We start from the raw sequence: 27649 nt of genomic DNA on the forward strand, positions 1-27649 counted from the left end.
GTACAGCAGACACTAACACAACTTTGTAAAGCAATCATACTCCAATATAAAATCATAAATGAAAAAGAATGAAATTATATTTAAATGTGAGCAAAGGAAAATAGACTTTCAAAAATGCTTTTGCCCTGGATTGCAAGAAGAAATATTTTTGAACCAAATAATTTTTTACCCCTAGTACTTTAGGGGTGACTCTACCTGGTGACTAAATACATAAATAGGTGAAGAGACAGATCTCCCAGCCAGAAGAATGCCAAATAATTTAAACAGATACTCTGGAGTCAAAGAAGGAAAAGAATATAACTCTTCACTCCTTAGGTGTGGGCCATACAGAGTGACTTGATGAAATGGCCCTTCACCTCTGTGATCTTCTTTCCCTAAACCCATAACCCCAGTCTAACCATGAGGAAAACATCAGACAAATTCCAGTTAATGAACAGGGTACAGAATACTTGACTAGTACTCTTCAAGACTGTCAAGGTCATCAACAACTAGAAGTGTCTGGGAAGTTGTCCCAGTCCAAAGGAGCCTCAGGGGATATGACAACTCAATATAATGTAGTGCCCTGAGTGGGACTGTAGAGCAGAAAGAGGACATGAGACACAAACTAAAGAAATTCAAATAAAGTATGGTCCTTAGTTTGTGAAAGTGTATCAACATCAGTTCATTAATTTTAACACATCTTCAGTACTTATACATGACACTAATATTAGGGGAAATTGGCTGCAGAATATATGGGAGTTCTCTCTACTAGCTTCTTACTTTTTTGTAAATTTAAAGTTGATCTAAAAAATAAAGTCTATTTTAATGAAATTAAACCTGGCTATCCAAAGTGAGGAAGAAAAATATCTGCCTGAGAGCAAGAAATGAGTGTAGAAAAGAGAGACAGAGAGGTTTCTGAATGGCAAGCTGATCCTGAGAAAGAATATATCTGTAAATACAGGAATGTCACATTTTTGTCTTTGTATTATACGGTTCATAAGCATTTTCCTTGTGAGAGTCAGAGCTTAAGGTTAATAAATTAAATAATAGTAAATTAACAGGATGTTTTCAACCTAATAAATAAGCCACAAGTAACTATTTACCAGGACGAAATGCACCCAAGAAACATGGCCTGCACGTGGGATGGTGAATGCCAAAGTTCATTGACTGTGACAGGTTGTTTAATGTGTGCCTTTGTTTACTCATCTGTAAACTGGAACTAATGATCCATACCTCCCTAGGTCCTGGAGGTTGTATATGCTACATAAAATGCGTGGTATGACTCTGAGTCCACAGAAGATTCTCACATGATGTCTGTTCCTTTACTGCTTCCAACTGTTATCTATGAAACCCATGAGAAATCTTTGAGACTGTGTGAAGAGGAGAAAGATGTTAGAAGCCTAGAGATATTCAGGAGCCTTGATTTAAATTTTTTTCCCAAAAAAGTAAAAATAAAAAAAAATAGAATGAATGGCTTAGTGTGTATTGTGAGCATTTACAGCAAATTGCAATGACCGAGAGTCAAGGCAGGACCATTTTAAAAAAAGCAGAATAGCATAGGGTGGCAAAGAGGCAGACACGACTGAGCTAGTAATCACAGCACAGTAAGCACAGCGTAGCAGAACCAAGGGGTTATGGTGGCCACAATGTATTTGTATACTTCAAATGGAGAAGTAAGTATTAGATACAAAGCCTTTAAATTGTATGCATGTGTGCTTGGTCGCCCAGTCGTGTCTGACTGTTTGTGACCTCATGGATTGTAGTGCACCAGACTCCTCTGTCCGTGGGATTCTCCAGGCAAGAATACTGGAATGGGTTGCCATGCCCTCCTCCAAGGGATCTTCCCCACCCAGGGATCAAACCTGTGTCTTCTGAATTGCAGACAGATTCTTTATTGCTGAGCCTGTGGGGAAGCCATTTATATTGTGTAGATGATGCTAAACTTCTGGATTATATAAAATGAAATCATTTTCTGCCAGAAAAAATAAAAAGAAAAAGAATAAGGATGAATCTAAACTACATTTTAGGGCAGTATTTCCTAAACAATAGTCTATCAAATGCCACATATTATTAGGTGTTTTATTAGATGAGAGTTCCAAGGTTAAATAGGGTTGGAAAATTCTGCATCTAGATTTTGGAGACCCCTCATGCTTGTGAAAATATTAAAGAGTTTGGAAAGCCCTGCAGAGTGGAAACTTATTCAGTGTTACCTTACTCAGCATTTCCCAAATGTTTTTTGACCATGGAACCTTGTTCAAGAAAGACACATTACCGTTTTGCAGGCACTAGTATCCCATTGAACTTATGCTATTCTCGAGTTAGGAGCTCCAGACTCTCAGTTATGAGTGAGATTTGGGACCCACAGCATTGGGATTCAGACTATGTTGTCTGGAACCAAACTGTTTGGGTTGAAAATCCAGTTGTGCCACCTGTGAACTGGGTAACCTTAGGAAAGTTATTTATCCTCTTGGTGACTTAGTTTCCTCATGTTTAAACTGAAGGTAATAAGATTTTTTTGTAGGGCTGTTGTGAAAGTTAAATGAATTAATACAGGCAAAGTACTTAATGATAGTATCTGTCACATAGTAAGAGCTCAATAAATGTTTGCTCTCATTATTTCTATGCAGTATCATTTTGGAGAGTCATGGAGCATCAGAGACTTACATTCTTAGCTCTGTGACAGATAGCTAAAGGATTAAGATTAAGATTAATTGACTTGAAAAGGGATTATGGGGTAAGGAAACAATAGTTTCATTCAAATATTTGAAGTGCCATCATGGAAAAAGAATGGGGCTTCCCTGGTGATTCAGATGGTAAAGAATCTGCTTGTAATGTGGGACACCTGGGTTTGATCCCTGGGTGGGGAAGATCCTCTGCAGAAGGGAATGGCTACCCACTCCAGTATTCTTGCCCGGAGAATTCCATGGACAGTGGAGCCTGGCGGGCTACAGTCCATGAGGTCAAAAAGAGTCAGACAGAAGAATACTGCTTATTTTTTGTTACTTCACAGGCAAAAGGACAAAGCATGAAATTACAGGGAGCATATTTCAAATCACTTAAAGGCATCATCTCTACTGTAGAAGAGAACTGGAAGACATTGATTTCAAGCATTATTACTATCAAAACAGCTAGTAAAAGGCAGGGCAGAATCAATGCAAAAATTATGGTATAAATAATCTTACCTTTCCTTAATAAAGACAAAGGAAAAATCCATTCTAGTTCCTCCAAAATTGGCAATGGAGGAGAAATGTTATATGGCGGAATCACCTGTACCTGTGAGTACCTTGCTAGGTACTCTTGTAGTCACCTCCATCCTTAATGAGCATGACTGTCTTTTCCATAGCTGATTAACACCAAAGTCATCATCCCACTAAGTGGTGATACTGCCTGCCAGTGGGCTCATGGTCTATTAGACCTCAGCTAGTAACAACATCAGAATGCAGTGCAAACCTGGAGAGGTGGGATGGGTGGCGGTGGGAGGGAGGCTCAAGAGAGAGGGGATATATCTATATCTATCTATCTATCTATATATATTGGAAGTGAGAAATAGATTTAAGGGCCTAGATCTGATAGAGTGCCTGATGAACTATGGAATGAGGTTCGTAACATTATACAGGAGACGGGGATCAAGACCATCTCCATGGAAAAGAAAGCAAAAAAGCAAAATGGCTGTCTGGGGAGGCCTTACAAATAGCTGTGAAAAGAAGAGAAGCAAAAAGCAAAGGAGAAAAGGAAAGATATAAACATCTGAATACAGAGTTCCAAAGAATAGCAAGAAGAGATAAGAAAGCCTTCTTCAGCAATTAATGCAAAGAAATAGAGGAAAACAACAGAATGGGAAAGACTAGAGATCTCTTCAAGAAAATCAGAGATACCAAAGGAATATTTCATGCAAAGATGGGCTCGATAAAGGACAGAAATGGTATGGACCTAACAGAAGCAGAAGATATTAAGAAGAGGTGACAAGAATACACAAAAGAACTGTACAAAAAAGATCTTCATGACCCCGATAATCACAATGGTGTGATCACTGACCTAGAGCCAGACATCCTGGAATGTGAAGTCAAGCGGGCCTTAGAAAGCATCACTACGAACAAAGCTAGTGGAGGTGATGGAATTCCAGTTGAGCTATTCCAAATCCTGAAAGATGATGCTGTGAAAGTGCTGTACTCAATATGCCAGCAAATTTGGAAAACTCAGCAGTGGCCACAGGACTGGAAAAGGTCAGTTTTCATTCCAATCCCAAAGAAAGGCAATGCCAAAGAATGCTCAAACTACCGTACAATTGCACTCATCTGACACGCTAGTAAAGTAATGCTCAAAATTCTCCAAGCCAGGCTTCACAATATGTGAACCGTGAACTTCCTGATGTTCAAGCTGGTCTTAGAAAAGGCAGAGGAACCAGAGATCAAATTGCCAACATCCGCTGGATCATGGAAAAAGCAAGAGAGTTCCAGAAAAACATCTATTTCTGCTTTACTGACTATGCCAAAGCCTTTGACTGTGTGGATCACAATAAACTGTGGAAAATTCTAAAAGAGATGGGAATACCAGACCACCTGATCTGCCTCTTGAGAAATTTGTATGCAGGTCAGGAAGCAACAGTTAGAACTGAACATGGAACAACAGACTGGTTCCAAACAGGAAAAGGAGTACATCAAGGCTGTATATTGTCACCCTGCTTATTTAACTTCTATGCAGACTACATCATGAGAAACGCTGGACTGGAAGAAACACAAGCTGGAATCAAGATTGCCAGGAGAAATATCAATAACCTCAGATATGCAGATGACACCACCCTTATGGCAGAAAGTGAAGAGGAACTCAAAAGCCTCTTGATGAAAGTGAAAGTGGAGAGTGAAAAAGTTGGCTTAAAGCTCAACATTCAGAAAACGAAGATCATGGCATTCGGTCCCACCACTTCATGGGAAATAGATGGGCAAACAGTGGAAACAGTGTCAGACTTTATTTTTCTGGGCTCCAAAATCACTGCAGATGGTGACTGCAGCCATGAAATTAAAAGACGCTTACTCCTTGGAAGGAAGGTTATGACCAACCTAGATAGCATATTCAAAAGCAGAGACATTACTTTGCCAACAAAGGTTCGTCTAGTCAAGGCTATGGTTTTTCCATTGGTCATGTATGGATGTGAGAGTTGGACTGTGAAGAAGGCTGAGCGCCGAAGAATTGATGCTTTGAACTGTGGTGTTGGAGAAGACTCTTGAGAGTCCCTTGGACTGCAAGGAGATCCAACCAGTCCATTCTGAAGGAGATCAGCCCTGGGATTTCTTTGGAAGGAATGATGCTAAAGCTGAAACTTCAGTACTTTGGCCACCTCATGCGAAGAGTTGACTCATTGGAAAAGACTCTGATGCTGGGAGGGATTGGGGGCAAGAGGAGAGGGGGATGACAGAGGATGAGATGGCTGGATGGCATCACTGACTCGATGGACATGAGTCTGAGTGAACTCTTGGAGTTGGTAACGGACAGGGAGGCCTGGCGTGCTGCGATTCACGGGGTCGCAAAGAGTTGGACACGACTGAGTGGCTGATCTGATCTGATCTGATATATATTGGACTTCCCTGGTGGTTCAGACAGTAAAGCATCTGTCTACAATGTGAGAGACCTAGGTTCGATCCATATACTCACAGCTGATTCGTATTTTATAGCAAAAGCCAATACAACATTATAAAGCAATTATCCTCCAATTAAAAAAAATAATAATACAAAAATAAATAGAGGTTCATTAACTCAAAAAAAAAAGAATGCAATAGGCTTGATATTTACATTGGGGATACAGAGGTATGGTGTTTACACGCATTGGTTGTGTGGTGATGGAGGCAGTGAGGCAGATGGTTTCGTGGATTGGGGCCAAACAATTAGGAACATACTCAAACCTCTGTCTGCTAACCCCCCAAAATCCCACTGTCCTCAGTACATTGATCTTTCAATTCTCTGCATTTTCCAAAGTTCTCTTTATTTTTAGCTTCTACTCTCTCATGTCCTGAGCCTACTTAGAAAAATAGTCTCCTGAGAGCCTTTATTGCAAGTGGCTTAGTAATGGGCTATAAAATTAGAATCAAACTCCTGGGGGAAGTTGCAGAGAAGAGGTCTCCCTTCCTCTGCCAGAACCCCACTAATCATTTTACCTCGAATTCCCTAAGGACGGGAATAAGCCATCAGGCACATATACAGAGCTCTGAAGTGCATGATGAGTGTGCTCAGTTGTCATCATTTAACTGATGGAGACACACAGGTTCAGACTAAGCAAGCTGCCCAGGGCTAGACTCTTAGAGCTAGAAAATCCTTCCAAGTTCACCCTCCATTTTCACAGTAGATTTGAAAACAAATCTATATATGTGTTTACAGTCTAAATGTTTACAAGTACAGTCTGTATTTGTCACAGTCACTTTCTGTGTTCCCTCTCTGCCCAGATGACCCACATCCCACCCTCATAAGATACTCAATCAGCTCATACTGTCTCATTCATGCATTCCATTAACCTTCTGTGAGTATCAGCTGTTATCAGACCGTATATAGGTGTTGAGGAGACTGGGATGAGTGAAGCAGTCATTCTCTGCATCTGCAGAACGTGGAAAAGCTCAGGCTTCCATGAGCATTCTTAATCTAGGCTGGGGGAAAAATTTGTTAAGAAGTTTCTTGCAGACATAATGTTTAAGCTGAAACCTAAAGGACTGACTAGTGGGGTAAATGGGGGAGTAAATTCCAGAATGAAGAGACAAATGACTTGAGGGGAGAGAATAAACGCATGGCCACGTCATGGAATCCTTGAATCCTTTACCATCCACCAACCTCAGTGTTCCTGGGAACAGAAGCGGGGTTGCAGAGGAGAGGTTTGGCAGATAATAAGATGTTTACTACTCTCAAGTTTGGACTTTAGGTCCTGCCTGTAACTCCTGGGTCTGGTGAGCAGGACAGCATCAAGACTGAATCATGAGGGTTCCTTTTATCCTTTTCACCTTGGTGCAGAGCAGTTGTGGCAGTAACATGTTTACAGGGAACACTCCATCTTTAATCAAAATAAGAAGAGCATTGCGTTTCACTGGGGAAAAGTTCTTACAACCCAGATGACTTTTTCATCTTATTTAAACCCCCAAATATAGATAATAGTATAAAGAATGTCCATGTAACTCATTTCCTGTTTAAGCAGTAAATCATTACAGGAATGACTTAAATCCCTGGGTACCCCTTCCCCATGTACCTCCCTCCTCAGAAGTAGCTATTAATCTGAATTTGATACATATTATTCCCATGCATCTTTTAAGACTTTGTTATATAAAGATATCCATTAGGATATATGGCATAGTCTTGCAAGTTTTGCTTTTTTGAAGTAAAGTTGATTTACAATGCTGTATTAATTTCTGGTATACAGCAAAGCAATTCATTTGTATATGAACATATATACTTTACATATATAGACTTCATATTCTTTTCCATAATGGTTTATCACAAGATATTATATATAATTCCTTGTGCTATACAGGACCTTGTTGTTTATCCTGTAAGCTTTTAATCTTCATAAGATTGGAGTCATATTGTAATAGTCCGTCTGCAGTTTTCTTTTTGGGGAGAAGAAGGGGGACATTGTTTTTTTAGATTTGTGCATCTATTTCTGCTCATTCATTTTTTTCCCTCTCTATTTTCCATTGTATGACTATACTTTATTTCTTATTGATGGATCTTTAGCTTGCTTCTCTTGTGTGTCCATGCAGATGGTTCTGCCTCAAACATTTTGATAGGTTTGATGATCCAGTTATTGAATAGAGGAACCTCAGATGGAAAACTGGCACTGTTTTCAGCTGTTTACCTGTTCAAAACCAGGCATATTTGAGAAACAGTAGCATGAAGCTGACTTTCTACACTTTCATCATAAAGTTCAGTCCCACGTTGTGAAAATGTAGACGGAGTGCTGTGGTCCATTGATGGTACGTGGGTTGTGATTGCTCATGGATAGCTTGGACTGAAACAGGCCACTGGACCATTTTGATTTTATCTCTTCGGTGCCAAAAAAAAAAAAAAGTGGGGGTAGAAAGGGGAACCTGGGACAGGACAGCTCTTTCCTGTAAAGCCTTGAGAAGAGCCTGGATTAAGCTGCTAGCCCGTTTCTTCCCCAGGAAAGGGGTTACCTCTGAAATGGACACAGTTCCAACCACATGGAGGGGAAGATGGGGAAGAAATAACCCAACAAAGAGGGACAAGACCAAGGGAGGGGAAGACCAGGAACTGACAACAGAGATACTCCCAGGGGAGGCGAGAGTGGGATCCTAAAAGATGGTTTTCAGGGGGTGAATCCTGAAAGTTAACTTGAACCTGCCTGAGAACGCGCCTCTAGCATGGAGTTGGGGAGGGTCTTGAGCTCACTCTAGACTTTAATAATTGTGCTGCTCCTGTTTTCTTGAATGTTTTTGGTTTCCTATTTAGCCCAGTAGGTTTAATTTTTAGACTCTTAGTCAGCTGGGGCTGTTACTGGACCTCTCACAAGAAGAGATCAGTAAAATACACAAGAAGCCCTGCCTGTACCTCTGTGAGACTTCTCTATTTTTCTGTTATTTCTCACCCCAGATGTTGTGGCCATCCCCACACTGTTTCTGCTTTTGTCCCATTGCAGTCTTTCTTCTTTTTTTGTGCCCCACGGTTTGTGGGATCTCAGTTCTCTAACCAGGGATCGAACCTATGCCCTCTGCAGTGGAAGTGCAGAGTCCTAACCACTGGATCACCAGGAAGTCCCCAGTCTATCCTTAAAATACCTGCCAGAGTGCTTCATTGAAAACATGAGTCCAAATCTCTCTCTCTCTCTGCCGTACTACCTCTCATAGCACAATGGCAACCCACTCCAGTACTCTTGCCTGGAAAATCCCATGGATGGAGAAGCCTGGTAGACTGCAGTCCATGGGGTCGCTAAGAGTGGGGCACGACTGAGCGACTTCACTTTCACTTTTCACTTTCATGCATTGGAGAAGGAAATGGCAACCCACTCCAGTGTTCTTGCCTGGAGAATCCCAGGGACGGATGAGCCTGGTAGGCTGCCATCTATGGGGTCACACAGAGTCAGACACGACTAAAGCAACGCAGCAGCAGCAGCAGCATCATAGTTGATTTACAATGTTGTGTTAGTTTCAGGTGTACAGCAAAGGGTTTAAGTTACATATACAATACATAGACATATATTCATTCTTTTTTCAGATGAAAGTGAAAGTCTCTCGGTTGTGTCTGACTCTTTGTGTCCGCATGGACTATACAGTCCATGGAATTCTCCAGGCCAGAATACTGGAGTGGGTAGCCTTTCCCTTCTCCAGGGGATCTTCTCAATCCAGGGATCAAACCCAGGTCTCCCCCATTGCAGGCAGATTCTTTACCAGCTGAGCCACAAGGGAAGCCCAAGAATGTTGGAGTGGGTAGCCTATCCCTTCTCCAGTGGATCTTCCTGACCCAAGAATTGAACCAAGTGTCCTGCATTGCAGGCAGATGCTTTACCAACTGAGCTATCAGGGAAGCCTTTTTCAGATACTTTACCTTTATAGGTTATTACAGAATATTGAGTAGAGTTCCCTTTGCTTACAGTAGGTCCTTGTTGTTTATCTATTTTATACACAGCTTCTTAATGTCACTCCAAGTGAAAACCAAAGTTAAGATGATGGCCGATAGGTTACTCTTGGCTGCTTCTCTGCCTCGTGGCCTACTGCCCCCTGCCCCCTGCTCATCTGCGCCTGTCACACTGGCCTCACTGATGGTCTTCAGTCATACTGTGAAATGGCTGACCCCAGCACCCTTCCACTTGCTGTTCCCTTATGACTTGCTTCCTCACTGATTTTAGGTCTAGACCTACATGTCACTTGTTTATTTTTGGGGGATTTCACGACCCCATTGTTTAAAATGGCACCTCGATTGAACCTCTGGAATAGTCTGTCCCTCTTCCCTGCTTATTTTTGTATGTTCCATCTGAAGACTGTATATTTTATTTATTTATCATAGTTATTATTTGTGTCTTCCTTCCAGAATGTAAGCTCCAGGAGGGCAGGGATTTTTCCTGCTTTGTCTGCTCTTATAGCCCAGTGCTTAAGCCCTGGCACCAGGGAGGTGTTGGATTGAATGAGTTATGAAAGGCTCCTGTCTGTTTACCTGAGACCAGTGATGTGGACCATCATCTGTGACTGTCTTTGATATTGCCTCCCACCCCAGAAAGCTCTGAAACCGACAAGGACATAACTTCATTTGAGCTTATGCCAAGGCAACAGCCTGTAGGAGGTCCAAGAACTCAAGAAGCTCCCCTTTTCCAGTCTAATCTCATCTGAAAATATGCTCAGCATTTCATTCCCCTTTTGGAAACATACTTTCAGGGAAAAATCTGAGAAGAGCTTAAAGTACAGCAAATATTAAAGGGGAAGTGACTCATCAACTTAATGTGTTTCAGTTTCCAGGAGAATAATATCTGTGCCAGGTTGAGAAAGGTAGGGCATACTGACTTCTTACTGAGTAACTGTGATTGAAGCCACAATGGTGCAAGGTGCTTTCTCTCTTGCTAATGCTCATTAAGCTGCCAGATAATATGATTTTTATATTAAACATGGAAAATAAAAGTTCATAATGTCTAACTAATGTATCCAAAGGTAGTGAATACAGAACAGAATTTGAACTCAGATTAGTCCCAAAGCCCGCACCTTTTGCGTTATCATTCTTCTTTCCTTGAGAAATGAAGTGGAAGAGGAGAGGAAGGAACTTGAGTTCAAGAAAAGGTCCAGAAGCACGAATCCACTTTTCACATTTCATCATATTCATTCTGTATTTCATCTACTTGTGATGAATCCCCCTTTAGGAAGATTTTCCTCATGGATGGGAGCACAAAAGGCTTTCTGGTCAACCCTTGTTAAAATAGACCATTCTTTTCACTTTGCTTTTTTCTGGACCCCACACTCTGTTCAAGAGTCCTGAGTCATCAGGTTGTTGCTCTGCCTTCTTGTATGCAGAAATTAACTACTGGGCAAATTGTGAAATTGTCTTTGCAGTGTTGAACTCTCACTTTTCTTGCCTCTGCCAAAATGTCCACGAAGATGTGATGAGTGTGCATGGGTCAATTTTTAACTTGAATAGAGCCCTCGTTTGAAAATACAAATTCAGGGACTTGCCTGGCTGTCCGGTGGTTAAGACTCTGTGCTTCCACTGCAGGGGGTATGGATTCAATCCCTGTTGGGGAACTATGATTCCAAATGCCATGTGGCATGGCCAAATAAATGATAATAAAAATTCACTTCTTAAAAGGTAACTATGATCATATTCAGATTTGGAGGTTCACTTCTAAAGCATTTCTTAGCAACCAAAATTATTGGTATCTAAGGATCCACACTATTAAACCAGAGAAACACCACTAAGGAAATTGCATGCTAAGCTAGAGAGCTAATTGATTCAAATGGGAAAGAAATCATCTGAAGAATTTAGCTGGGTGATCTTAGCCAGAAATTTCACTCACATTAAAAAGATACGTGGATGAAACTGGAGCCTATTATACAGAGTGAAGTAAGCCAGAAAGAAAAACACCAATGCAGTATCAGTTCAGTTCAGTTCAGTTCATTCACTCAGTCGTGTCTGACTCTTTGCGACCCCACGAATTGCAGCACACCAGGCCTCCCTGTCCATCACCAACTCCCGGAGTTCACTCGGACTTACATCCGTCGAGTCAGTAATGCCATCCAGCCATCTCATCCTCTGTCATCCCCTTCTCCTCTTGCCCCCAATCCCTCCCAGCATCAGAGTCTTTTCCAAGGAGTCAACTCTTCGCATGAGGTGGCCAAAGTACTGGAGTTTCAGCTTTAGCATCTAACGCATATATATGGAATTTAGAAAGATAGTAACGATAACCCTGTATAAGAGACAGCAAAAGAGACACAGATGTATAGAACAGTCTTTTGGACTCTGTGGGAGAGGGTGAGGGTGGGATGATTTGGGAGAATGGTATTGAAACATGTGTATTATCATATGTGAAACGAATCGCCAGTCCAGGTTCGATGCATGATGCAGGACGCTTGGGGCTGGTGCATTGGGATGACCCAGAGGCATGGTATAGGGAGGGAGGTGGGAGGGGGTTTCAGGATGGGGAACATGTGTACACCTGTGGCAGATTCATGTCAATGTATGGCAAAACCAATACAATATTGTAAAGTAATTAGCCTCCGATCAAAATAAATTTATATTAAAAAAAGATATTTTGATTTTCGTTGCATGGGTAATAGTATGAAACTGTTGGCAAATAAATGGAAGTTACACATAATCTTGTCATAACATCATGATGCCTTTCATTCTAGCCTTTTTTCCTTGTGTTGGACAGAAGTTTTAAAACATATTTTAATTATCTATCACATACCTATATCCATCATAAGTATTTTCCCAAGGGTCTGTCATTTAAAAGAGAAAGTTAAATTTTAGTAATAAATATTGTCTTTCGAAAAGTTGAACTGTGATCAAAAAGAAAATAGAGACAAAAACACCCTGAGGCCCATCAGTGGAGTTGTTCAGTCGCTAAGTCATGTCCAACTCTTTGTGACCTCACGGGCGACTTCCCTGTTCTTCACTGTCTCCTGGAGTTTGCTCAAACTCATCACTGGAGACCATCACTGTGGGAGTGCTTACTGGCACTTTGTTTTTAATGGTTTCAGGGTCTCCAGTGAATGATTATAGACTACGGTCCATCTTATATCCCACTATTATGTAGTCGGGGTACAAATTTTGGTAAAAAGTTCTCCCATAAGTTAGGTCTCTAGAATTATAAAAACTGAGTCATGGGGCATACATTGTTTTTATTTTTTTAAATTGGAGCAAAATTGCTTTGCAGTGTTTTTGTTTCTGCTGCGCAATGAAGTGAATCAGCTGGAAGTATACGTACATTCCCTTCCTCTTGAGGCTCCCCCTCCTTCCCTCCCTTCCATCCCACCCCTCTCGGTCATCACAGAGCACTGAGCTGAGCTCTCTGTGCTGTACAGAAGCTTCCTACCAGCTATCTGTTTTACTCATGGTAGTGTACATACAGCATACGCTGTCTTCTGGCTGTTTCCAAGGTGAGAGGCTTCTCCCTGGGAAGGGGTGTTGTGTTACGAGGGGTGGGATAGAAGTGGGGAAACTCAATCAGTGTAGTTTCTGCCTTCCAGCCTTTAAAATTTTTTTTTCACTCTACACCCCTTCCCACCTCCTATACCACCCGGCCTCCCTTGCTGTTCCACAAATGAACATGGCCGAGGTGCATCCACTCCTATTTCTTGGCTTTGCTGTTTTTTCTCTGCTCTTAACAAAGCAGGAATTGGTTAAAGTTTAAAGTTACTTTAAACTTCTTTTAAAGTTTCAGCTTAGGTCAATAGGCGGAGCTTAACCATTTGCTTTCATCCAGAGCCAAGATGGATGACATTGCTCTTTGTTTTCATTAGAAAGTCACCTCTATTTGCAAAGAAAGCTTTAGAGCAACTGCTATCTGCTCTTCCTTCCTCCACGTGATCTTCTCTGTCTCTGGTCAGGAGTCCCCACATTGGGTTACCTGGTCAGGGTATGTTCTTCTGCAGCTGGTGCCCATGTATAATGGCTTCATCATGTACCCCTGAGAATTATGGGGAAGAAGGAGCAGGAAGCAGGCCTGTGTAGGATTGCTTCTTATTGTGTTTACTCCCATAGTGTTTTCACTTTGAGGGATGTGGCATAATAGTAATAAGAATGATGAGACCTGGTATTTGTGGGATGCTCATCATATCCCTGGCAGGACAGGGTGTGTGGTTAAAAGACCAATGTCTGAGATTAGAGAAAATGAGCTTCTCTCTCCAGCCACTTTTTTTTTTTAAATAGGTGTGTAATTGCTTTGGGCTTCCCAAGTGGCTTCCCTGGTGGCTCAGATGGTAAGAATCTGCCTACAATGCAAGAGACCCGAGTTCCGTCCCTGGGTTGGGAAGATCCCCCTGGAGAAGGAAATTGCAACCCAATCGAATATTCTTACCTGGAGAATCTCATGGACAGAGGAGCCTGGCGGGCTATAGTCCGTGGGGTTGCAAAAGAGTTGGACATTACTTAGCGACTAAACAACACTAATTGCTTTACAATGTTGTATTAGTTTCTGCTGTCCAATGCAGTGAATCAGCTATATGTATACATATATCCCCTCCCTTTTGGACCTCCCTGCTACCCAGCATCCCCCATCCCAGCCATCTGGGTCATCACAGAGCACCGAGCTGAGCTCCCTCTGTTACACAGCAGCTTCCTCTCTGGCCCCTTTTAACAAAGCATCTTTGTCTCTAATTTCGTTCTTCACATCTTCCTTAACCTCTACAAAGGATTCTTGAGAAGGTCACAGAAGATAATTTGAAACTGTAAAGTGGTATTATTTGAATATCATTACTGTATTTAAGTATCATTACTGTAATTATCCATGCGCTCTTCAACCATATGCCACTAACCATCGAGGAAAAAGATGCACTTCTTGAACTCTAAGGTTGATGAATTTCATTTCTTTGCAATTATAGAATTATTCAAGTTAAGCATTTTTTTCTGGGTACATTTTGTCCATTTTAATGTTTGGAGAAATCCTCTTTTAAAGAAAAATTAATAAAGAGGATAGTCCTTGATTTTCTTCACAAAGAACAACACTGTCAATGAAATCAGAGTTTTGAATAAGTAATAATGAAAACCACACATTAAAATTTGAGGGCCAGTTTAAGTAAGTGACTCTTTTTTTACTGATGAACTCAATAAGGGCTAAAGTATCACCAGCTAGAGACATTGTAGTTGAGAAGCTGTATTAAGTGATTATTATTTGTGGCATTAAATGCACATGAGTCTTCCCTTCTCAATGAGACTTCATGTGTCCATTCTATTAAATACTGCAAACTGCCCCGTTGCACTCCAAGACTGCCTGTTCCCTTCACCCTGCTCTGCATTGTGTTTTTCCCTAGGCTTTATCATTATAATACATAAATCAGTTATCTTTTTTGTTTGTTGTTTGTATCTTCAAAACTTGAATGTAAACTCTATTAAAGGAAAATATCTTTGTTTTGTTCACTACTGTATCGCAGCCACTTAGAAAGTGACCAGTACCTGGAAGGTGCTACATATACGTTTGTAGCATAACTGGAATGAAAAGTAATTATATAAAAATATGAGTGGTATTTGTACTGGATAAAATAAAATTTTAACTGAGCATGTTTTAGGTACCTGACAGTCTGTATGTATTGTCTCATCCAGTGTTTCCTACAAATTTATGAACCAGGTACCATGAATACCTGGAGAAGGGCATGGCAGCCCACTCCACTATTCTTGCCTGGAGAATCCCCTGGGCATAGAAGCCTGGCAGACTGCAGTCCATGGGGTGGCAAAGAGTCGGACACGACTGAGTGACCAAGCACCACAACTACCCACAAAATTACAGATGGAGAAACTGATGGTTAGAAATATAAAAGTACATTTTCTAAGGTCTCATAGCTGACATAGTTAAGAACCTTGATTTAAACCCAATAAGCCTGACTCTTGTGGACTCTATCCAAGCAGAATAGTGTTGCTTCTGTGTACCAAACTGAAATCTTATGTTTGCAATTCTAGGCCTTGAGCAGATTTCCATGTGATTAAATTCTGTGACATTTGAACTATTTCCCCAACATTTGGTTTGTTATTTGGTTTTGCAGAAGAAAAAGTAAACAATTTTTGCTGTGTTAAAGGCTTTCTTCTACTCTTATATTGGACAAAAAAAGGAAGAAAGAAAAAAAAAGAGAATTCTTCTTCCTCACTTCTCCACATTTCATTGTGTTTGCTCTGGTTTTGCGTTTGGTCTGTGTCAATTCCAGTTACTGTCCCCTTCATACTCCCTTAACTTCTCTTTTCTAGGAGAATGATATAAACCTGACCCACATTGAATCAAGACCTTCACGTTTAAGGAAAGACGAGTATGAATTTTTCACCAATCTGGATCAACGCAGCGTGCCTGCCCTGGCAAACATCATCAAGATCTTGAGACATGACATTGGTGCCACTGTGCACGAGCTTTCCCGGGATAAGAAGAAAGACACAGGTGAGAGGCAGGAATTTCACAAGGTAAATAGCTCTACATCCTCACCATAAAATAAGGGCAAAGAAGGACTTGCCTGGGAGCCCAGTGGTAGGACATTGCCTTCCAATGTAGGGGGTGCCGGTTCCATCCCTGGCTGGGAAGCGGCGATCTCATATGCCTTGAGGCCAAGAAACCAAACGTAAAACAGAAACAATATTGAAACAAATTCAATAAAGATTTTAAAAATCATGCTCGTGCTAGGTTGCTTCAAAGTTGTGTCTGACTCTGTGCAATCACATGAAAAAAACTTAAAAAAGAATAATGTCAAAGGTAATCTCAACCATGAAAGACCAGGATTTAGTGAGAGGATGTAGTTTAGGGATGCAGAATAGTGCCTGTCATAGTTAGACATTTAATAGCTGTTCCTTTTCCCCTTCCTCAAAATAGCTGTTTCTTATATTAGTTGTCTTTAGTTGCCTTCTACTGCAATTTTTATACATTTTTCATTGGTGGATTTTTATGCTCTCAAAATTTCTCTGCCTCAGTTTCCTCTGTAAAATGAAAATTTTTGAGATTTAAAAGGTCAATTCTATAAAGCCTGTGTGTAGCTTTATGTAGGGTGACAGTTACAAGGCAGAAGTCTCATCTCATGGCTTAGAGGTAGGATGGTTAGGGTGTCCAGGGTGCTTTCTATTTAAATATGGTGTCAGGACAAATTCTTTAGTAATCTCTGTTGCGTCTCATGGTCTCTCCCCATGTGCTTCTCATGAGCTGGAGCTCTTTGATTCCTTGTTCTTAGGACTTCCATTGTCTCTTCCACTAGATTACAAGCTCCTTGTAGGCAGGGAGAGTCTCTTACCTACATTAATATCCTTAGAGTTACATAGCTCTCAGCAATTATTTGTGCATGAATGACTAAATAGAGTAATTGTCAAGACTTGCTCTGCCCACTTGTTTACTTACTGAAATTGCTACCGAATCCAAACTGGTTCTGCTCTGTCACACGATGGACCAGTAAATCAGGAGACAAGTTCTTGGGGACAAGGGATAGTGACTTTATTCAGAAAGCCAGCAGACTGAGAAGATGGCAGACTGATGTCTCAAAGAACCATCTTACTCCAGTCAGAACTTGGGCTATTTTACTAAAAATAGCCCGAATTATATTTTTATGTTAAAAAGAGAAGTTAGTTGTCTATTGTAAACGTCTTGGTGCAGGAATCCTTTGTTCTTATAGGTGTCCCTGTAGGTCAGGTTATGATGTTCCTGTGAATCTCCAACAAAACAAATGTTATTCTCTGTTTTGCAACTTTTTACTCATATATGTATAAAGGCCTGAGCCCTGAGAATGGGCTATTCTGTATATTTTAAGTTCTAGGCAACATTCTTTTACAAAAGGTGGAGAGCCAGTGTGATTAACCACTGGCAGCAGAGCACAAAGGTTAAAATAACAGAAACATCTAATATGGAGTCATATTTGTTCTTCCCTATTACAAAATATTGCCCTGGAGAGGAGTTAGGGCAATAGAGTGTAGGAATTGCATGGGCTTGGCCTTGGAGAGGCTTCGGTTCAAGCCCTGCTTTTTCCACTTATTGGCTTTGAGACCCTTGACAAGTCTCTTTAACAGCCCTGACCTCTATTTTTCATAGGACTTCTGTGAGGATTAAATGAGATCTTGCATAGTCAGTGCTTAAAACAGTGCCCAGCTGGGTAAATGATAGTATGTGGTGGTTGTTGAACTGATGAGCTGTGCTAATAGATGACTAATAACTAAAGACCAGAGTTTCCATTAGGGATAATGCTTTGCGTTGTATAGTTCTGTTGATTTTGACAAATACATAATGTCACGTGTTTGCTATTTCATGTCATACAAAATGGTTTCAGTGCTCTCAAAATGCACTGTGCTCCACATGCTCATCCCTCTCTCCTTCCCCTTTCTCCCTGGCAACCACCCATCTTTTTACTGTCTCCGTGATTTTGACTTTTCCAGAATGTTATGCTGTATGAATATGGAACCACAGACTATATATGCTTTTTTAAAATATTTATTTATTTGGCCGTGTTAGGTCTTAGTTACGTTATGTGGGATCTTTGGTTGCAGACTCTCTAGTTGTGGCATGAGGCTTAGTTGCTCTGAAACTTGTGGGATCTTAGTTCCCCAAACAGGAATTGAACCTGTGTCCTGTGCATTGCAAGGCAGAATCTTAACCACTGGACCACCAGGGATGTCCCTACATCCTTTTAGACTGGTTTTTTTTGTTTGTTTGTTTCATTTAGCAGGTTTCCTTCATGCCTTTTTGCGACTTGATAGCTCATTTTTTGGTAATCACTGAAAAATGTTCCATTGTATAGATGTACCGCATCTCATTTATCCATTTTGCTCAGTCTATTGAAGGATATTTTGGTTGCTTCTAAATTTTGGCAATTATGGATGAGGCTGTTAAATATTCATATGCAGGTTTTTCTGTTTTCAAAGTTTTCAACTCATTTGGGTCACTACTTAGAAGTGATTGCTGAGATGAACTATTTTTTCCTATATAATCAAAAAATTTTTTCTATTGTAAAATCTAAAATCAAAAGCTTTTTTTTGGCCACAACATTAAAGACTAGCTCAAGAGGATTTCAGGCTTCGCAGTTGAAGTTAACATGTTAATAATTACTGCTGCTGCTGCTGCTAAGTCGCTTCAGTCGTGTCCGACTCTGCGACCCCATAGACGGCAGCCCACCAGGCTCCCCCGTCCCTGGGATTCTCCAGGCAAGAACACTGGAGTGGGTTGCCATTTCCTTCTCCAATACATGAAAGTGAAAAGTGAAAGTGAAGTCGCTCAGTCGTGTCCGACTCTTCGCGACCCCATGGACTGCAGCCTACCAGGCTCCTCCGTCCATGGGATTTTAAATGAGACATAAGACTGCACACTCCTCCCCCCACCGCCCTGCCCCACATAGGCCATTGAAACATTTTCTTTTTTTTTTTAAAGCTTCTAAAAAGCCTAAGCCCAGATTCATTTTGATCCAATATTAGCAGAGTTCCACTGCCCGCGATGCCGTAGTGCTGCGAGGCGGCGCAGGCCAGTCGGCCCGGCAGGTATGGGGAGAACTCGGCGGCGTAGCCGTGGCGGCCAGGCATCCGAAGCGTCCGTACCCCTCCGCCGGGCGTCGCGCTCATCCCGCCCGCCGCCTCCGGCCCTCGCCGCTTTGGCCGCCGAAGCCGCTCCGAATCGAAACATTTTCTAAAAGACTCCTCTGAAGCTATCCCAGGGGATCTCTTCTCTTCCTGCCCTTGCTCTCTGTGGCTGTAACCAAGACCAGGAAGTCCATCCTATCCTGGGTGTCTGCCCTTGCTGAGAGTGGCAGCCATGCATGCAGGCTCTGATCACTGGTGGGGAGCGGGGCACTTGGAATTCCTCCTCAAATTAACCCTATCGGCTTCCCTTCTTCTTCTACCTTCTGAGTGAGCTGCTTCTCTGATGACCTCCTTCTCTTGCTTTTCCGGCCACCTGCTCCCAACAGGAGCCTCAGGCCCTCAGGGCAAAGGGCCTGCCGGATCCTGGGGCGAGCTCTGCCTCTGCTGGGAGCAGGTGGAGGCCGGGCCAGCTGGGGCCCTGGGGTAGAAATTCAAAGCAATTGACAGGCAAGCAGGCAGCCCCTCAGGGAGGCAGGGAAGATGTACATAGATCAGCTGAAGGGCTGGCAGCCTGAACTGGAGGCTCAGAAAGCAGATGTGGAAGAGCAGTTAGGAGCCCAGGCTCCGGAACCAGGACATCCACTTGGTGTGATTTGGGGCAGATTATTGATCATCATAGTTTATCACTGTATAGAATTCAAGTAAGAAGCCTCTGTCTTGCAAGATTAATGAAATAACACCAGTGGTGTATTGAGGACAGCCCAGAGTACATTTAAGGGCTTAATAGAGGTTTGCTATTCTTGTGTTATCATCATTATTATAAATAATGACTTGAGCATAGGAGCCATGAAAAGCCAGCCGGTACACAACTACATTTTCAGAGGTTCTGGGAACTGGAAAATGACCTCAGAGGTCATGCAGCCCAACATCCTTCTTAATTTTTCATCTGTTAAAATCAGAGGCCACAATTTGTCTTCAGGCACAGAGTGAATTCTGTGCAGTTGTGGGCAAGCAGGTGTCGAGCACCGCTCTATGCCGAGCACTGTGTTTGGAGCCAGAGGGAGAGAGAGAGCTGGCAGGGCCTGTCCTTAGGGAGCTCACAGGCTGATAAGGGCAGCTGGGCAGCCGAGTGAATGCAGAAGAGGGGTGGGTGCTGTGATGGAGACATGGCTGGTAGAATTCGGCCTCAGTTCCACCTTAACTCTGAGGACCCAGCAAGTGTGAAAGTGAGGAAGCCCACACTCTGACATCGAGGCACCGCATCATCAATGTTGGGCTCATCAGAGGTAGAACGTGACATAGGTCTGATTCCCTGGTAGGGCCCAAAGTGGCAGGGTATTGATGTTTAACATTCGGTTGATATTTTACCTAGTGAGGAAAACACTGCTCAGACTAACCCTCCAAAACACTATGTGTCTCAGGACCCTTGTTTCTTTGGATGGTTCTTTACCCCAGCCCATATTGGTTGCCCTTCCCTGGCATGGTTTCCTGACCCTTGCACCTGCTGAAAGACATAGCCCTTTGGGTTTCTGGGTTAGTTTTTGTGAACTGGAGTCTGGGCCCAGAAACAAATTTTTTTTTTTTTTTAGGGGAAACAGCCATCCCTTTGCAGAATTGTTCTTTCCGTCAAACTCCATGGGAGGATGATTAGGAGAAGAAAGCATCTTCATAGATCTGAACCTTTGATTCTTTCATTCAACAAAGTGCCCTTTCTACTGAGGGGCTCAGATCTCAGGGGTGAGTCTGACAACAGGCTGAAGGAGGGGGAGATCTGAACCCCTCAAATCAATTGGGCTAAATCACTTTCCATTCTAGTTGTTAAACCATTCAAAAGGCCGTATGGGTGCTAGAAAATGAAAGTTTTCAGTTTCTTAATTGCTAAAGTTCCCCACCCAAAACAGCTTAAGGGAAGGCTAATTATGGTGACAAGTTAAAGAAACCCCAACCTTCTCAAATGGCTCTTGGCTGATAGGAATTTAATAGGATTTTAATCCATAGAGTCTTTTGAATACTTGAGGTCTATTCTCCTGTTCCCCTGTCTCCTGATGACCTCAAATCCTTCTTCAACCCAACATGAAAGAGTGTTAATATCTTCCATCGATTAGTCTACTAATCCTTTTACCTTTCTCTTTGAATCTTTTGCATGACATTACATTTAGCTGGTGGGGCGGGGGGGATGTAAAATTCCTACATGGAGCCAGATTGCAGCCAAGAGAAGCAGATGGACAAAATGTCTTGGCTAGACAGAGGTGTAGGATCATCACCTTTTGAGAAATTTATCTGTTTGGAGTTATTTTCCAAGAGCAATTGGACTTGAGAGTTATTTTCCAAGAGCAATTGGGTAGATTTTGTTCAAACTGGGGTCACTATAGGAGTCTTGGTGTGGAAACAAAGCACGTCCAGATTGCCAGGACAACTATATTTTCTGTGTGGAGTAGAAAGGCTATTTATTTACTTATTCATCTATCTACTACCTATCTAGCCTGGAGGTGCTTATGATTTTGTCTTTTTTATTTGGATTAATTCCTGAAGCAATGATGGAAAAATTATTGCAGAAGACAAAATAACATTATATTTATTGCCTCCTTCTTATACATTATATTTATTCCCTTACTCTTCTTTGCCCCTCTCCCCTCCCAGCCCACTTGAGTTTTTCTCTTTTCTGCTTCAACATCACTGCTGTGAAAGGCTGATAAGGCTGAAGTTTCAGATCCATCATGGGAGGAAGAAGGGTAGGGTTCCTTAGAGGAGTCTGAATAGCCCCTGGGATTGTGGGCAGAATTGTACCTGCTTGCATATATTTTAGGAGAGAGGATTTTCAAAGGGGTCATGGTTCTCAAAGAGTTGAGATCCTGTAGAGAGAAGCTGCTTAGGGCAGGAGGGGGCTCCAGATGGTCAGGATATTTCTCCATTTCTACCACCTGCACCTGCCTTTCCTCTGGCTCTTCCTCTGCTCTACTCTTCCATTTCCATCATCTTCCCTTTATCTCCCTCTCACTTCGGAACCTCCTCCCTTTCATTTCACTTGGCCCCACGTGTGTCTCAGGGCCGGGGATGCCCATGGACCTGGGTCTGCTGGAGACCTGGGATCTGCATGTTCATAAAGACATACAGGATTGATTGACAGCCTTTTCCAGTCTACCTAGATGCTTGCTACCTGTGGCAACATCGCTCTAAGTCCTCTGGCAGCTGGGGATGGGACTTTTGTTTCAGTAGCCTGCCTCATCGTGACAAGCATGCCCACAGCTAAGAGGACAAACCTGTTTGTGAAGAGGTGGCAGCAACCCTGAAGCTGGAGGCTGGCCTAGGGTTTGCCCTCTTGTAAGCTGTCAGAAGCATGTCTATTCATGGTGAGGGAAGATCCTGAGTAAATGCGGTTTCTGAGGCCAGTCTGCTTCCTAGGTTCCAGGGCTTCAAGCTGAGGAATATTATAAGATTATAAGCAGGCTTTCATTCTAACAGGAATTCCTTATTTGCGGGCCAAATCCAAAATATTTTCCCCTTAGGTTGTCTCACTGAAGCTTTGCAACTCAACTGGCCAGAGTAAGCAGATAACGTGATTTTTATTCTCCATATTAGGAAATGAGGCAGAGGTACACTTGAATGGCAGTGTGGATTTTGGAGTCTTCATTTTTCCAGTTCAATTCCTGGGCTGTAGTTTTATGGTCAAGTTGCTCGCCCTCTGTAGGCCTAGCTTTTCTTGTCTGTAAAATGAAGATACCTGTGTGCCAGTTCAGTTCAGTTCAGTCGCTCAGTCGTGTCCAACTCTTTGCAACCCCATGAATCGCAGCACGCCAGGCCTCCCTGTCCATCACCAACTCCCAGAGTTCACTCAGACTCATGTCCATCGAGTCAGTGATGCCACCCAGCCACCTCATCCTCTGTCGTCCCCTTCTCCTCCTGCCCCTAATCCCTCCCAGCATCAGAGTCTTTTCCAATGAGTCAACTCTTCCCATGAGGTAGCCAAAGTACTGGAGTATCAGCTTTAGCATCATTCCTTCCAAAGAAATCCCAGGGCTGATCTCCTTCAGAATGGACTGGTTGGATCTCCTTGCAGTCCAAGGGACTCTCAAGAGTCTTCTCCAACACCACAGTTCAAAAGCATCAATTCTTCAGCGCTCAGCCTTCTTCACAGTCCAACTCTCACATCCATACGTGACCACTGGAAAAACCATAGCCTTGACTAGACAGACCTTTGTTGGCAAAGTAATGTCTCTGCTTTTGAATATGCTATCTAGGTTGGTCATAACTTTCCTTCCAAGGAGTAAGCGTCTTTTAATTTCATGGCTGCAATCACCATCTGCAGTGATTTTGGAGCCCAGAAAAATAAAGTCTGACACTGTTTCCACTGTTTGCCCATCTATTTCCCATGAAGTGATGAGACCAGATGCCATGATCTTCGTTTTCCGAATGTTGAGCTTTAAGCCAACTTTTTCACTCTCCTCTTTCATCTTCATCAAGAGGCTTTTTAGTTCCTCTTCACTTTCTGCCATAAGGGTGGTGTCATCTGCATATCTGAGGTTATTGATATTTCTCCTGGCAATCTTGATTCCAGCTTGTGCTTCTTCCAGCCCAGCATTTCTCATGATGTACTCTGCATATAAGTTAAATAAGCGGGGTGACAATGCAGTTGTGTAAATTCTGTGATATGATTGTACAATGTGCCTGGCATAAAGGATCCATGCAAAAAGGTCAGGAAACTCATGCCTAGTCTTTTCTAAGGATCCCCAGTGAATCTCATGGTGGAGACAGAGTCAGAACCTCCAAAGTCCTGATCTTTGATAAAGAAAGGCTACCATGATGTGCTATTTGGATCAATCCAAAAGATGGTGAAGATTACAAAGAATTAGACTAAGAACACCCTTTTTCTCTGTACAGATGTGTTCCCTCAATTGAAGGAGGTAATAAGAGAATATGAAATGCTTATTATGGAATGTCAATTTGCCATTGATGCTGAGTTGAGGGAGCAGCATAGCAAGTAAAAAAGAGCAACTACTTGAAAAGAGTCAAGAGCCAGGATATGAATTCCTATTCTGTACAATGCCAGCTAGGCTTGATCTCATCTGACTTCCTGCCAGCTGGGATACCTCATTACCTCTTCTTCCTCATCTGTAAAATAGAGCTGAGATTCACTCTGTCACTTTCTGGGTCTCACAAGGGCATCATGCAAAATACTCTGTATGTTAGGATGTTTGATGGATTGCGTTGAACTTGCTTGAGTTGAAGAGGCCCTTGATCTTAGATATCCTTAAGCCTTAGTAAGGGGGGAGCTTTATGGTCTGTTGCTGTTGTTCAGACACTAAGTCATGTATGACCCTCTGCAACCCCATGGACTGTAGCCTGCCAGTCTCCTCTGTCCATGGGATTCCACAAGCAGTACTGGATTTCTTTCTCCAGGGGATCTTCCTGACCCAGAGATGGAACCCATGTCTTCTGCACTGGCAGGCAGATTCTTTACCATTGACCCATCAGGGAAGCAACTGCAGCTTAGTATCAGGCTATTTGCTACCACCAGCTCCTTGGGGTGGACACTCACCAGGCTAATAACAAATAGAGAGTTGGTGGCAGCCACTCTTTCACTGGGGCTGGCCCCACCAGAAGCCAGGGAGTCAGCTTCCTGTGTGGGATGATGTGAGGGCCCCTGGGGATGATCTCTCATTCACAAAGATGACTTCCTGTGAACATAGCTTGGGTGTTTGATATTATGCATGTGACTCTGTGTTATACTGGAAATAGCACTGGTGGTTGCCTGCCGTCTTTGGGGTCGCACAGAGTCAGACACGACTGAAGCGACTTAGCAGCAGCAGCAGGAGATGGAAGGCCAGTTTCACATTCAGATTTCTTGCTTTTTCCTCTTTGTTCTTTTCTTCCCTCCTTTTCTTTTTTCCCTTCTCTTCTTCCTCATCCTTCTGACAACATTCATTACCAAAAGCAGTAGCCTCTTTTTTGTCATCTTCCTCTTTGAAATACTTGTAACATTTGACAGCATTTTTCTCCCTGGAATCCTCTCTCTCCTTCATATTTGCTAAATCACATGGGTCTTACTTATTAAAATTCTGACGATTGGGGTTTTCTTCCTTTTTCTTTTATATCTTCTCCAAACTCAGAGTCTGCTTTACCACCTTCTTGTCATTCATTCACATTTATGCCCCAATTCAGTGGATCATTCATCCATACAACTCATATATATTGAATACCCATTCAGCGGCAGCCACATGGAGGGATGCATTAGGGAAAATCAGTCACGTGTGGTGTCTTGACTCATGTGTCTTATGGTCTAGGAGGCTGCTGTTCAGCCATGTCTGTGTAGGGATAGGGGAGTGGCTGTTTGCCAGGCACACCAAGGATCTACACTGAGGCCAGTCTTGAGCATGGTGGGGAGAGGGGAGCAAGGGTTGGGGAGGGGCTCCTGTGGGGAGACAGACATTATATGGAAGAGGCTTTAGATACATTCTGTTTGAGCCAATGTAGGTTGACCATAACTCCAGAGGCAAGTAGCTGGTAATCAGATCTCACTGCAATGTGGAATTCAGTATTTGGGAACATAGTGAACATTCCCATCAATATGTAAGTTAATAAGATAAGTGACATCTTAAAATGGCTGTAGGGAGGATAGCTCCAGTTTAGATTGGTGATTGGAATACACAACCTTTTCTTTGTTCATCATTCACTGGCATCTCTCACTCATTCCATCCATCTATTCATTTTGACACCTTTTCAGTCTTTACTTCCTGGTAGATGCCTTTTACCCACCTGGTTTCACTCTCATAAGTGAGCCCTGCCTCCACCATGCTTCCGTTTGGTCCAGGAGGAGGGAACTGGCTTGGCACCATCATCCGCATTTGGCTCACCCATTCTTGCCAAGACCTTCACAGAGAGTGTTCCTTCTTCAGAAAGAAAATGGAAGCTCCTTAAAGGAGAAACCTAATGCCCTCAAAGGCATTCATCCTTCAGGAGGTGGGCACACCAGCTCTGTTGGGGTTAGTTTGGTGAAGGCTTCTCTGCTGGGCTGGAGGCCATGGCCTCAGAAAAGACATCCAGGAGCCTTGGAAGGGGGCGGGGGGCGGGCAGGGCAGTGAACACCCTTCTATTTTGGGCCTTGGAAGCTGAGGATTTATTGCTCTCCCTGAGACAGGCTGGAGGCAGAAGTCTGGGGCAAGCCTGGGTGCCTTGCTGGCTACACCCTGGGGCTGGTGAACATCTGGTGGAGGGAGGGGGTCAGATGGGATTCAACCTGCACCTTGAACTGCTATAAATCTTCCTGGCCAGGAAGCAGGCTCCAGCCAGGCCTGTGGGGGTGGAGTGGTGGTGGTGGTGGTGGTGATGCTTTTTGCTCAGGAGCACCCCTGAACCAGCCGCTCCTCGGCGTCCGGGCTGAGCAGTTGACCCCGACTTAATGAGACTACAACGTGGGTGTCCAGGGCCAGCTCTCCCGTGGGCTGCTTCCCTTGGAGCCAAATCAATATTTATTAATGATCTGCCCCCCTCACCCCACCCCCGGATGCCTCTGGCTTCACAGAGGCCCTCTGTTGCACCAGCCTGCCTGAGTCATTCATTAACCACTGAGCCCCGCCGCCTGTGAGGCCGTGGAGGGGCTCACAGAGGCCAGCCCACCGCGGAGGTATTTGCAAAGGTCATTAATGAGCTAATCTGATTTCACTTTTCCAAACAGAAGCCTGGGTCGCTGGGGTCAGTCTCTATTCCCAGCTTTGTGAGTGAGTCTGGTTGGGAGGGGAGAGGCCTGTGACCATCACTGAAGAAGAGAAAGGGAAAAGGAAGGGGTCTTGGAAGAACCTAGAACTTGCATGTTAAAAAGCTACCACTTCTAAAGCCAGGGTGCCTGATGGAAGGTGAGGAAGACCTGGGGCTGTCCTAGGGATTTTCTATCAGCCCCTCTATATTCCTGTCTTAGTTTGTTATTTCCTCCCTCTCTCTAGATGGGAGAACAGAAATCTAAAATCAAGGGTCCCCACCCTCACTTTATTCTAAGCCAGCCCAGTGGTTCAGTGCACGAGCTGCCCCAGTTCTGATTCCAGGCCCGCCAGCTCTGTCATCTTGAACAAGTCACCTCATCTCTCTGACCTTCAGTGTGCTCCGTTAATAATGCAAAAATAATCCTGTCTACCCCCCAGGGCTTCCCTGGTAGCTCAGATGGTAAAGAATCTGCCTGCAATGCAGGAGACCTGGGTTCTATCCCCGGGTTGGGAAGATCCCCTGGAGTAGGAAATGGCAACCCACTCCAGTATTCTTGCATGGAGAATTTCACAGACAGAGGAGCCTGGTGGGCTACAGTCCACGGGGTTGCAAAGAACTGGACATGACTGAGTGACTAACACAAACGCCTGCCAGGGTTACTCTGAAAATTAAAACAGACGGTGGAAGTCAAGTGCTTAGCACAGCATTTGGTGGCCGGGAAGCTCTCAGAAAGTGTAACTTTAAAGGAAAAAAGCAGTTACTATAACCTTGAGACTGGGAAAATTGGAAGAACCCATAAGTTGATGATGGGGACATGGCTAAGTGT

The 27649-nt window shown here is 43.1% G+C and overlaps 1 protein-coding gene across 1 annotated transcript in view; it reads left to right on the forward strand.

Annotated features, from left to right (window-relative positions):
- The window catches only part of PAH (phenylalanine hydroxylase), a 90323-nt gene that overhangs the window by 9052 nt on the left and 53622 nt on the right, over window positions 1-27649 (forward strand). The window contains exon 3 of the mRNA XM_027541955.1: window positions 15844-16027. Coding sequence (XP_027397756.1) covers window positions 15844-16027 — 184 coding nt within the window. The remainder of the gene's footprint in view (window positions 1-15843; window positions 16028-27649) is intronic.

The sequence above is a fragment of the Bos indicus x Bos taurus genome, chromosome 5, assembly GCF_003369695.1.
Source record: "Bos indicus x Bos taurus breed Angus x Brahman F1 hybrid chromosome 5, Bos_hybrid_MaternalHap_v2.0, whole genome shotgun sequence".
Taxonomy (NCBI): Eukaryota; Metazoa; Chordata; class Mammalia; order Artiodactyla; family Bovidae; genus Bos; species Bos indicus x Bos taurus.